We start from the raw sequence: 13,021 nt of genomic DNA on the forward strand, positions 1-13,021 counted from the left end.
TGAGTTTCTCTTGGCCCAGATATAATTTTATCATCATCATAGATTCTGAATTTGATAACCTGGCTGCTTCTTCTAACATGAAATAGAAATGCTATTAGTCATCTCTCCTTTTCTGCATAACTATTGATAGTTCTATTATTTCTAAATAATAATGAGATACAGATTCACACTGATCTGAATGTATAGTTTTAAAACTCCTTCTCCATTTCCTGACAAAAAAGAAAGTACAAATTTTCACATCACTGTAAAACACAAGCATTGCTAGAAGTATTAATTTTAAAACAGTTAATATTTTTAAGCAAATTGCCTGTTTTTAGAGCCTACCATCAACACAGAGAAGAAAATGAAAATAGGAGGTGGTCTGGACTGGGTCAGACCACAGGCCAGCATCCTGCCTCCAACAGCAGTCAAAAGTAGACCTTGGGGGAAGAGCTAGAGTGTAAGTCCCAGTACTGCCCAATTAGCCACTGAAGTACAACAAACATTGCTTTTTGGAGGGGGGGAATATATATATATGTATATCTGCAAACATGTATCTAAACGCACGTATATATACACATACATACACTAATACACTTTTGTGTTTATGGATGCAATAGCGATTCATGTTTCAGAAGTCTGTCAGTAGCTGGCTATCAACTATCCCTTCCTAGTTTTCAAAAAGGATAATATAAAGGACTGGAATATTTGTTCCTCGCTCCAGTCTGGTGTACTGAGTTCTAGCTAGCAGATTGTATCCAGATGAAGATTTGACAGAAGTGAGCTTTGCGTGTCTTTAGGTTGCAAAACTCAGTACCAGGAGGCAAAAGGGCAGTGAAAGTGAAAAGGTTTCTTGCAGTACTCACCGAGCTGTTTTCTACTTCTTTTTCCACAGCTGAATGTGACTCATTATTAGCTGGGTTCTTTGGTGCAGCAAATTCTGATTTCTTAATTTTTGTGTCAGGTTTGTTTTCTTTGGCATCTGGCTTACCCCCAGATCTAGCAGGACTTGGCTTCTGTGAGGGTGGTATCCGTGCAAGTGTTGACGGTGACGGGTTGACATATTCATCTTCTTCCCTGAGCTCCTGTGGAAGCACTGTTGGATTCATTTTTACATAATAGCCATGGTAGTGACCATGAAGCTCCCCATTCTCTGTGCTGATGGGATTGTGATGGGCTGAAAACTTTGTCTGGTGTTTCACAGCTACTTCCTCCTTCATTGGTGCTTTTGAATATAAAGGCTTGTTAATTGTGGGTGTTATATTCTCACTGGCTAAAAGCTTTTTTTCTTGACTGAGTCTTGCCCCAGAAGTGGAGTTTTGCTTTTTCAGTTGTTTTGAAGGAGAAGGCTCAGAAGAAAGAGGAGGACTATGCCTTGGACTTGCTTCTGGGGTTCGAGGGGGTGTAGTACCTTTTCGATAAAAGTGAGGTGACTCTTTTGGGGTAGTTGGCTTTTCCTGAACTTTTTCTTCAGATTTTTCTTTCACCTCCATTCCTTCTTGAAATTTTTGTTTGATATAATCAGGGCCTGAAAAATAGTGTAATAGAAATATTATGATTAAAACAAAAATAAAACTTCACAGTAAAACTATTGCATTGGGATGCCAGACTGGACTGCCTTGCTAAAATGATGGCAGGGGCTGGTGTTACCAAAAATTCACTGACATCCACAGTGAGTTACTCTAAATCGCTCAGTAGCTGAAGTTACTGTACTTTCTGGTAACTGTTGGGACTACTTACTAATTTGGTTCACTTTATGTCTTCAGCTTTGCAAAGGGTCATAGGACATAAATTGTCTCTGAGTGAAGTCCGAGGGACTGAAGACGGACTTAACTTACATAACCATCATTCTTTCTTTTTCTGAGGCATGTTTTGAGGTATGTTTTGCTTAATTACCCAAATCTGTTTAACTTCAACCCTCATCATCATAGTATCTGTTTGACATGGAAGTAATTAACCATCATAATGAAACGTCTCTTCTGCCCTTATAACCTACAGTAAATAGGGCTTGAATCACTTTTTTTCCCTTTGTGCATGTTAGCTTGTTTTATATACATATATATGTGCCTTGAACTCTCACACACTGGCTTTGTCTTCCTAATCCGATCACTTACCATATGAAGAACCATCTTAACCACTCTAGCCGGTAACACAATTCCTGTTTAGAAGCTAGGGAGACAAATTCACATTCACTAGGGAAATACAGAGCAGCCAGTATGAAGAATATCCTCCCCCCAAATCCTAGCTAAACACCCATGAGCACATTCACCACTAAGACTCACTTATCAAGGCGCATTTCTACGCAGCTGTTTACATAAAGACAAGCCGGCTGAGATGCTTTGCTCCGGGTTTTGGTTGTCTGATTTAACAAATCAATGCTAAGACTTGAGGAAACACTCTGTTGAAGAAACAAAATTGCTGTAAATCTGTATTGTGGGCAGCGTTTTCTATTTTTCTTCCTAAAGGCCACATCCCAGATTCCAGGATCAGGTCCCGTAAGAAGTCAGAAGCTGGGGAGCTCTGTGAACAAAGAACTGTAACGACCTTTCTGTATGTTTAATAATGGCTTCTGCCAAACACATAGCAACTGTTTCTCCACTTCTATCTTTGCTAGCACCACTACTTTCCTTTGATTTTTTAATCTTCTGTAAGTGAGGTTTATCTGCGTTTTATGTCATAGAGAATTTCTGTGCCCAGAGAAGCATGTCTGCACACATTTTTCTGCCTTTGAGTTTAAAGGAGGCTCTAGCTGTGTTAGGCAGATACAGTGTTTTTACAGATGCCAGAAGCATATGCATCACTACACAGCGCTAAGATGAGAGGAAGGAAGAGCAGCATGAAGTTTTTGGAAGTTACTGAGTCATCTGGTAAGTAAGCATTGCTGAGAAGAAGAATTACTGGGCATGCAACATCTTTTGAGCAGGAAAATCACAACATTTTTGGCACATCTGAAAACCAGGGGTGGAAATAGGGAGCTGTTGAGAAAGAAGGCTGGACGCAGACAAGTCAGGATTTGTTCTCAAATGACATTTGAGGAGGAAGCTTTGAGGAGTTAAGCCTGCACAGAAGGAGAGGACTAGAGGCTTGGTTCTTATGGCTTTTTATAATCTTCCTGGTAAAAGGGAAAGGCAGCACAACACAAATTAAAAGTTGCCATATATAAAGTTACAATGATGATCACCATTCACAAAATTGTCTGTCATGTAGGGGATTTCCTTCCATCTTTGCTGAGATGCATAAGGTCATGCTGAGGGTTTTAACATGCATAAACTTCAGTTTTCTTCTCTTTTCACATGGGATACAACTAGGGGTGTAAAAAGAAAAGGATAGCTAAAAGAGCTCTTCCTAACCTTTAAGCCCAAGCCATGGAGCTGTCAAATTGCAGTGACTGTTTATTATGGACACATCCACATTCACATTAGCTTGCTCCTTATGACTGCTGTGGTGAAAGCATCCTGACTGGAATACTATCTCTTCAGCCTTACAATGCTGCTCAAATGGTACCTGACTTGTTCCTCACCTATCTAGAAAATTCACATCCTGTGACAGCTCTCCATTGCCCAATATCTGTAAAGATAATGACTTTTACTACTATCTGATGGCGCTTGACGGACTGAAGGGACTTTCATAAGGAACACATCTGGGCCTCAGAAATGTCACCCTTCTCCACTGTTTCCTGTGATCAACTAAAAGCCTCCCAAGGCTGGCCAGAGGGACTCTCTCTCCTCCCGAGACCTCCAACTGTGTTGGAATTTCTGAAACAAGAGAGAAGCCAGGTCTTGGCTGCCAATGTCTCCATGAGAGACTGGTAGAGTGAAAAACAAAAAACTTAAACCAAAACAAAAGTCTCATCTTTAACTGAAGCTTCCCAAAGAAGTTAAGTGTCAACAGGCTAACAATGCTGTATTTTTATTGGGCATCTGGCAATACTGGATGCTGAGTGACACTGAGACCCACCAGAGAAAGCTGTAGCCATCTGCGTCCAAGTAACATCTGAGAGTGTCTGACCAGACATTCAGCAATTGCCTTTACGTAACACAGCAGCCCTCTGTCCCACCCCCCAGTACATCACATATGGCTATCAGAGATATATCCCTTGCCTCCCATCTTGCCAGGCAGGTCTTTCCAACACTCAAATTCTTGGCTCTACACTGAAATTAGCTTTGGAGATTGTCCAAGGACTTTTTTTACATCTGTTCACTGTATTCAGTACAATCAGATTATGCACCTGTCTGAACCACTGACACCAAGCAGCCAGAACACAGTTCCCACTCCCTTCTGAGGACTAAGAATACTTGTCAGGACTTACCTGTCCCCTTTCTTAAAAGGCATTAACTATCACTACAGACATGGGCAACAGCATCCTTTTTCTTCAACGTAAGAGCACTCTACAGCACAACTTTAAAGGAACCAGGACCACAGGAATTTGGAAAGGGAGTCACTAACATCTGATCCTACAAGATTTCTCAGCTGCCTGATCTTAATGAGGAAGAGAACAGGATTTGAGGGTGGAAAGAAGGTAAAGTGGGACTATCTGTCTAGGAAATAAACACAGAGTCTGTTCTTCAGTTTGTGGTTCAAGCAACCAGTAGATATATTCCTAGACATGATATGTCTGAGTGCTGAAGGAGAACCTGCTCTAGAAAGCAGAACCAAGAAATGTTTTCTAACCAAGTAAAGATAAGTTTTCTTTGAGGATAAACCTGTGTGTTTTCTTATGGTGACATACTGGCCCTGCTACTGTTGGTTCAGAATTGATGTACCTTTGCTGGCTGAAGGTCAGCCATGGGGCGGTTTTGGCTCACACAGCTGTTTTGATGCTAGCAGCTGGATGGCACCATTAAAGTGTGAGTTAGACAGTATCTGGGGGGAATAGCCTCTGAAAGCCAAAGGACTGTGTGGATGTGTGTGATGTCTCATACTGTCTGCTGGTCAGCTTGAACAGCATTTCATTGATGGCTGTGGGGTGAAGGAAGCTTTGGTTTGGTTGCAGACACATTCATAGTTGGTCTAAATCTAGAATTTCTTGTGGAGTTCTTGTGCAACATGTTCTTCCTCCTGGAAGGGCTCCAGTAAGTGACGTGACAGCATGGCCAGTGCTATAAATGAGAAGAGAAGGGTGCCCTGGTTCTGCCACAGCATTTTTAGAGAGGTGACGGCTGCATGCTTTCTCCCATGGCCTAGTGAGGTATACATATTGGCAGCATGGGGCTGTTTCAGGATGGTGACTCAAGCAGTATCTGAAAATGTCATCTTGCAGAACACTGTAAATGCAGCCAGTGTTTCCCAAGAAGGCTAAGAAGAGACCTTGTACCTCATTAACTAAGGATGAAATCTGAAGCTTGAGAAGTATTGCAGAATGCATCTAGGATAGTGAGGAAAAAGGTGGAGATATGTATTTATATACACAATCTTCAGGTCATACTCCTGCCTATTCAATCTAGCCAGTTTCAGGTATTATGGACTCGTTGTGAAAGAGAAAAGATGAGGATATGGGAAAAGGGTGGGACTGAATGAGGATGAGCTCAGGAAGTGCCAAAGGCACTGAGATTCCTTACAGGAGGGCTGGTGATTCTTCGAGGAGCAATTCTGAATTCCACAGTTAATACGCATAACTGAGTAACCTGCAATAAATCTCATTTCCATAATTTAATAAGCTTTTTCCTCATTTTAGTATAACGATTTCTATATTCCCAAAATTATTAAGTTAATACTTCTTTTAACTGGAAAAAAGGACTTCTGTAGTAACACTGATGTTTTGTGGCAGGACTGCAGGAAAATGCATTTTCAAGTAATACAAGAACAATTCTGTAGTATTCTAATATTATTAAGTAACAGTAATTAGTAATTTACACAATTAAAATATACTAGAATATTTAATTAAAAATAGTACTATGTAAACTAAAATATATTCTAGTACATTTTAGTTCTGTATGGCACTATTTTCTTTAAGAGTTAATTCACTGCATCCTACTCTTTTTGCAACTTTCCATGTACTCTTGCATAACCTTGGACATCTTACTTGTTATAACATTATAACTTGTTAAAACTTGTTATAACACGTAAAAAGAAAGTATTCAGTGGACACTCATGTTTAAAAGCTTTTCCCTGAACCAAAATTGTTTAAAACAGGGAATTCTGTTGATATCAACAAACAGTTCCCACAGGGAACATTTTCACAGTGCCAGACACATTCCTTTGTAGAAGGAATGTTGTAAGAAAATCCACTAGGACTCTGCTAGAAACTCCACTCTCTGGGAGCAGCAAAAAAGTTTTGGGAAGGTAGGTTTCTCTGACCTAAGCTTGAGACACAAAGTATTACAGATGAGGGCCTCTCACCATACATGACAGAAAACGCCTATTCTGCAGCCCTGGACTCATATGTGACTGAAGTAGGTTCCTGTAAGACCCTATAGGTAAGCACAGGTTATAGGAATGTAGCAGCCTTGTCACCTGCGTGACTGCGGTTCCCATGATGGATTGGTACGCCCAGTTGTAAACTGGTTGGCTGATGCACAAGAAGTGAGGATCCTCCTTCCCCTTCCCCCCTTCCAATTTGTGAAGGCCCACCCACAACCTTTAAATCAGTTAAAAGTGATTTGGATGGAAGGTGCTGTACATATATACCCTGTGCATAAATGCTAATTTGGGAATTATGTTGCATTACCAATGAGACTGTGCTTAATTAGGTCATCATAACTTGCAAAACTGTATTTAAAACCTAGAAGTTGATGTGTTCTTTACTGTAGAGACCAATTTTGATCTTCAGACATGTCCTCTCTATTTGCTTTTCAGAGGAAGATGAAAAACACAGCAAAACCACCTTCTTAATATATGGAAATGGCATTTAGACTCTTACTCTGTTCAATTTTACAGTAACAAAGAAAAAAAAAAGAAAAAAAAGACAGCTTCTCCTGAAGAAAAAAACCCCAACTTATCAATACTTTTATAAAGATCTTACAATTTCTTCATGATACTTCTTCCACTCTTTTGTCCCCACAGCCTTACCATTCTTACAATTCAGGAAAAAACAAGCACTTCATATTACAATTTTATAGTCTTCTGAAAGCAAATAAAAGATTGCAATGCCACTAATGCAGGCTCTAGAATATAATATTTACAGAACATAATATTTAAAGTACTGTTGATGCTGAAATGATGGGATTCAATTTCAAGGTATATTAGAAGTCATTATTAGGTAATCTTGGGCTTATTTCTGCTTTTAAACTAGAGTACACACTATGTGACGTAACCTATCTATCTTTAGTGCTACATAAAGAGTATATAGTGCTATATAAAGAGTAATCCAGGGAACAAATGACATTATAATTTCATGATTACAAGAAAATTTATGTTGTACTTAATAGACAAATTCCACCCATGAAGCAGATACTTCACTCCCTAGTTTTGTTTACACATATGAATCGTTAGCGGAAAGACTCTCAATCTTCACTGCAAGGTTTGCTGATTGTCTGTGGGGTAATGGTGACACGATCAAAGCTATTTGCTCAGTCAGGACACTGCAGTCTATATGCAAAGCTTCCAAGAACAGAGGCCCCCTTTTCACTAAACTACTGAACTCTTCCATAAAAGAGAGAATTCCTGCTCTGAAAAGTTCACAAGCTCTAAGTACAATACAGAAGACAGCAAAAAGGTTATACCAATAGCCCATTTTACAGATGGGGGAGCTAAACCAAAGGGAAATCATGACCCAAAGCACATGCTTCATCTAAATAATCTCTCTGAATTCAGTAGTCTGTTGTCAATAAAGCACTGTCACGGCCAAAGCTTTGCTAAATCTTTGGTAAAGCGATAGCCTAAAGCTGCACAGGAAGCCTTTGTCAAAACTAGGAATGGAGTACAAGTCTTCTGAGTAATCAAAAGCCAACACAACATTCTAGCCACAAGTTTGTCACATATCTTCATAAATGTCACCTTCCTGGAGAAGCTGAGAACTGTCCATTGAATCAGAATTCAAAAATCGGGAGAAGGAAATAGTAAATAATGAGTAAGTTTCTTACTGCACATTATATCCTAGTACAAATACAGAGCATGATATTGTTGAAGCAAAAGCTGAAGTCTTTTGTGTTTAAATGCACCGTACTAAAAAAAGAAAATAGATAGTTTGGTGTTGGTACTACAGGTTGCTATATACTGTTCGAGAAATGAGCCAGTGAAAACCATCTGGTTTGTTAACTTCTGATGTAATCAATGGCTTTCTGTATCACCGTTGGCAACAATATCTATGCTTTCATAATAAGATTTATTATCAACATTAATAAAACTTGGAAAGCCTGGTGACCCGTTAGAGGATCAATTAATATAGGATCTTTTTTCCTGCAAGCATCAAAACTGCTCTTATGTTAGGATTTCTCAGGATAGGACATCTATTTTATAATAATTCCTCAGCATTCAGGATGGTAACTGTAGGTGAAGGAAATAAAAATAATAATTTATCAGTCTGCTAAAAGAAGTGATTCAATGAGTCATTACGAATGTGCAAATAACTATACTCAGTAAATTTTAGAAAGATAGGGTTTATTATTATTGCTTCATTGTGAAGTTGTGTAGGGGGGGAAGAACTGTAATTAATGTCATTAGTACTTCCTCTGTTTTATTCTTATTTTTCTGAAGGTTACACTGGTAACAGGGAAAAAAGGCTTTTAACTGCTATGCTGCTGGCTTGAATTCAGCCCAAATGAATGGAGGGCTGTGCTATGTCATGTGTAGAATGTGTTGGTGAACTCAGCAGAGCAGAGATATGGGTATGGTTTTAGTAATGTTTGGCAGTCCTGTCTGCCATCTTGGCAGACTGAACTGGGACTGAATAGGGCTGGAAATTAAGGGGTGAGGATTACAGCCATAGAGAAATTGACAGATATAAGGCAAGGTGCTTAAAGAGGCATAGGGCTCTGAGAGATCACTTCTGCGAATAGAATAGAATAGAATAGAATAGAATAGAATAGAATAGAATAGAATAGAATAGAATAGAATAGAATAGAATAGAATATTTCAGTTGGAAGGGACCTACAATGATCATCTTGTCCAACTGTCTGACCGCTTCAGGGCTGACCAAAAGTTAAATCATCTCATCAAGGGCATTGTCCAAATGCCATTTAAGCACTGACAGGCTTGGGCATTGACCACTTTCTAGGAAGCCTGTTCCAGGGTTTCACCACCCTCTTGGTAAAGAAATGCTTCCTAATGGTAGTTTAAGAGGTTATCACCCCAGGTGTCTGAAGTACCCTTCTGATGGATACAGTGCCCCAGCAATAGGGCATGGAACGGTGCAGTTGTTTCATGCCTGGGTCAATGTGCAGCAAGGTATGTAAGATTTCTAACCCCCAGACAGTAAGATGGCACTTCACTTGATCACCAAAGATGGGATTTCCCTAGAAAGAAATGCCCTACTCCTAGTGATGGATATATATGTTATTTAATAATTCCTTAATTCAAAATGAGATATGTAGGCCCTGTTGCCCTGTTTCGGCTGCATTTAAAGTTGGTTACGCCAGCTGGAATAATGGCTCTCCTTAACTGTACTTGAGAATGCTTTAGAGAAAAAAAATCACACATTTACTAAAGTTTAAAAATAAAGTGTGTCACAAAAGAGAGAGAAGAACTGAAATGGAAAGGATTGTTGACACTATCTGGCGAGATGTAAAAGAAACCCAAGTCTGGATGCCTGCTTTAACTTTTAGCCTCTGATGGCAACTGCATTTTGGTGAGGTATGATCAACACATTAAATGCTAGTAATCATCTTCCCTAGCAAGGAGCAAATAAAAAATTTTGTCTGAATTAATCTTTAAATTCCATTTGGCTGCCTTAAAATACTTTCTTTTTTTCTGGACTTAATACTACTAGCATGAAAGTACCATGGCTGCCTAGGAAAGCAAACTATAAGGTAAATAAGAGGGAGAAGAGTGCATATTTTGCATAATTCAAAAATACTCTAAAATGTAATATTTACTACTTGGAATGCTTTGTAATCTTTCTTAATTCACTTTTACTCCCAAATGCTCATTTCCTCCTCTTCCTCTCTTGAAAATACCTTCCCTTTGCTGAAATTTTCTCCAGCTTACACTTCTAGGACTTCTCAATCTGTTGTTAGCATTGCTGCTTCCTTGAGCAGTACTCCTGGTAGTCTTTCTTCTCCTACTGCACCGGAGCTAACACTGAAACTAGCATGTGTCAACAGTTACTCACTCAATAGATCCATGAACATCATGGAGCATGATGCCTACATGTATTTATTTTATGGAACTGTTGTGATCTGATCTGGCAGCCTGCTGTCCTTCAAACCATGTACTACCGACATGACCTAAAAATATTACACAAGGATAGCACATAACGTGATATTATACTATTGCCACAACCTGACAAAGGAACATCATCATTCATCATTCAGTGATGTAAAAGTTAGAATACACAAACCTTCCACCTAGGACTAACTTTAAAAAGTAGCACCCCTGAATACAAGCAGGTTTTAATGCAGCCTTAAACGCAACATTCCCTTCTTGCTAAGTAAAGATAAGCACCTACAATAGGTAATCACTGGTAGAAATGGCTTATTGTTTTGTGGTACTGTCTTCTACAGCCTCTCAACTACTTTCTCTATCTCTGCTCAGGAAGCAGTTTTGTGCAGTATCAGAAACAACTTCCAAGCAGTTTTGCTAGAATACTTACGTACTATCTTTAAAATATCTGCCAGTACTTTATTTTCCTGGTTTTGACGGCGCCTTCTCAAAACCCACATCAAATGCTTCCTGTCATGAACTAGACAAAGATCAAGAGTGCTGAGTTACTTATTTACTAGCCACACATACAGAGACACGCATACACTTTGGTCAAACCCAAGGCTAGTCCTTGTGCCTCTGTGTTTACTCTGCTCTGATGTTTACACAGCACAAGAGAGCTATTGGTGTGGCCTGCAAACTGACTACTTTGCTGCTAGTCTCTCTGCATTTCACACAGGTATTTGTTGAGAAGTATATGGCACTATGTTATCTTACAATGCTTCTTGAAAATATCAAAACATCTACTCAAGCACACAGACTTGAGTTGCTATCAACAGCAATGGCAACAAGAAAGGAAATGGACTTTTACCAGACGATCCAAACCATATGCAACATCACAAACTTGTGAGCTAGCAGTAGGATGACAAAACAGAGGTGTTAATGCAATTCCAATCTGTATGAAACTCAGACTGCCTCTTCTTTCCTTTTTTATTAATTCCTCCAAATCTGAAATTAATTGAGTCATCCTACCATTAACATACCTGAATATAATACATAAACAGTATTTTTGTATTTTGCATTTTTGTATCTCCAATAAATAACTAAAAAATAATTAAGGATAGAAGACTACCTAAAAGTAAGCTTTTCTTCCTCAAAAAGGTTCTAAATGTATCATTACAGAGTAGACATATACACATTGAAAGATCTGAAGGCAGGGAAGAATAGACTAATGAATCTCAAAAACTGCCTGCAGCCAGCACCACGTAAGAACAATGTATTTATTGTTACTGTAAATCCAACTTCTGCTCCATTTCTGTGGCTGATTTAGTAGGTGACTGAAGTAGCTGTGACATTTGCAAAACAGGGCACAAAATTCATAATTGTATTTGCATAGTAGATTACAGTGTGTAGGCCCTTATACTTCTGGATTCAGTACTATCAGACAAATGTAACAGATTTATCCCACCTGACAGCATTATTAGTGCTGTGCAGCTCTCTCTTAACACCTCACTGGGACATCAGCTTATAAACACAGAAATTGCTCATGACCAGCGATCTTAATTATGGCTTCATTTACTTACCCTAACTCTCTGTTGATGAGTACTGACAGAATTTCAAAAAATATTTGACAAGATTGTCAAATATTTTGATATGGTGTTGTATATGGCTCCTGTATATAGGGCAGGCTTAATTTTTCCAGGCTAGCTAATATACAGACATTGTATTTAATGTGAATGCTCCTGGCTAAATAACACATGTACTATAATCCACTTGAATGCTTCTGAGCCTGCAGGCTGCTAATATGAGATAACTGAGAAGGTAAGTTTTCAGCTTTTTCACAGAACATCTAGAGCCTACTTTACTTCAGCTGAGCTGCACTGGGGCATGAGGCAGATGAAGCCTAGCGTCAGCGTATGTTTTACTGCTATTATTAAGAATAGGTAGTGGTTTAACATGAGCCTCTGATCATAGGAACATTGTTCTGAAAACTAGAAAAAAATCCACTAGAAAATTTAGCAGATGTTAACTGCAGCAGTAGTGTTCTTTAGGCTCCTTTATATCTATCATAAAGGATAGGCAGAAGTGAAAGGCTGTAATTCTGTTCTCATCACAACTGCATATCCTCTGAAAAGATTCAATTTATATATATAAAGAGCCTGTTAATGGGGCATAATAGCTGCCTTTACCCAGAAGAATCCACACTTCTTTACATTTCTCCCAGCATGTCCACATCTTTCTGATATGACAATGCCCAAAGTTATACACAGTATTTCAGATTCAGTGTGACTGGGATCATGGAGAGAAAGGACCATTACCCTTCTTCTCCATGACGTGCTTCTTCTGTATATACAGCCTGGAAGAGTATTAGCTGCTTCTCCTGCTGTATCACATTTCAAGTGCATGGCTATCATCCTGCTCCATGGGACTTTGGCAACTGACCTCAACAGGAGCAGGTTCACATGTCATCTCCAAATGGCTGAGTCAGCCCTTAAGGGCTTCTCATAGCACTTTTGAGGAGCATGTCACTGTCTTCAGTTAAATACTAGGTCTGACAATTCTACGAACTAGCTTGATGGGTGATCGCTGCTGTAAATAGTAGCATTCAGTTTCAGCTATATGTGGAATGTTACTGAGAACTTTGTTTTTCATAGAATCACAGAATCATTTAGGTTGGAAAAGACCTTTAAGATCACTGAGTCCAACCATAAACCTAACACTGCCAAGTCGTTCACTAAACCAAGTCCCTAAGCACCACATCTACACATCTATGCATCTACCACATCTACATTTAGTCTTTTAAACA

General features: G+C 39.1%; 1 protein-coding gene across 3 annotated transcripts in view; it reads right to left on the reverse strand.

Annotated features, from left to right (window-relative positions):
* JPH1 (junctophilin 1) overlaps window positions 1-13,021 on the reverse strand; it is a 91,356-nt gene that overhangs the window by 13,306 nt on the left and 65,029 nt on the right. For all 3 annotated transcript variants that reach the window (XM_074883081.1, XM_074883071.1, XM_074883062.1), the window contains exon 4: window positions 846-1,507. In XM_074883081.1, the coding sequence (XP_074739182.1) occupies window positions 846-1,507 (662 nt within the window). The remainder of the gene's footprint in view (window positions 1-845; window positions 1,508-13,021) is intronic.

Source organism: Strix uralensis, chromosome 1 (genome assembly GCF_047716275.1).
Source record: "Strix uralensis isolate ZFMK-TIS-50842 chromosome 1, bStrUra1, whole genome shotgun sequence".
In the NCBI taxonomy this organism is placed as follows: domain Eukaryota; kingdom Metazoa; phylum Chordata; class Aves; order Strigiformes; family Strigidae; genus Strix; species Strix uralensis.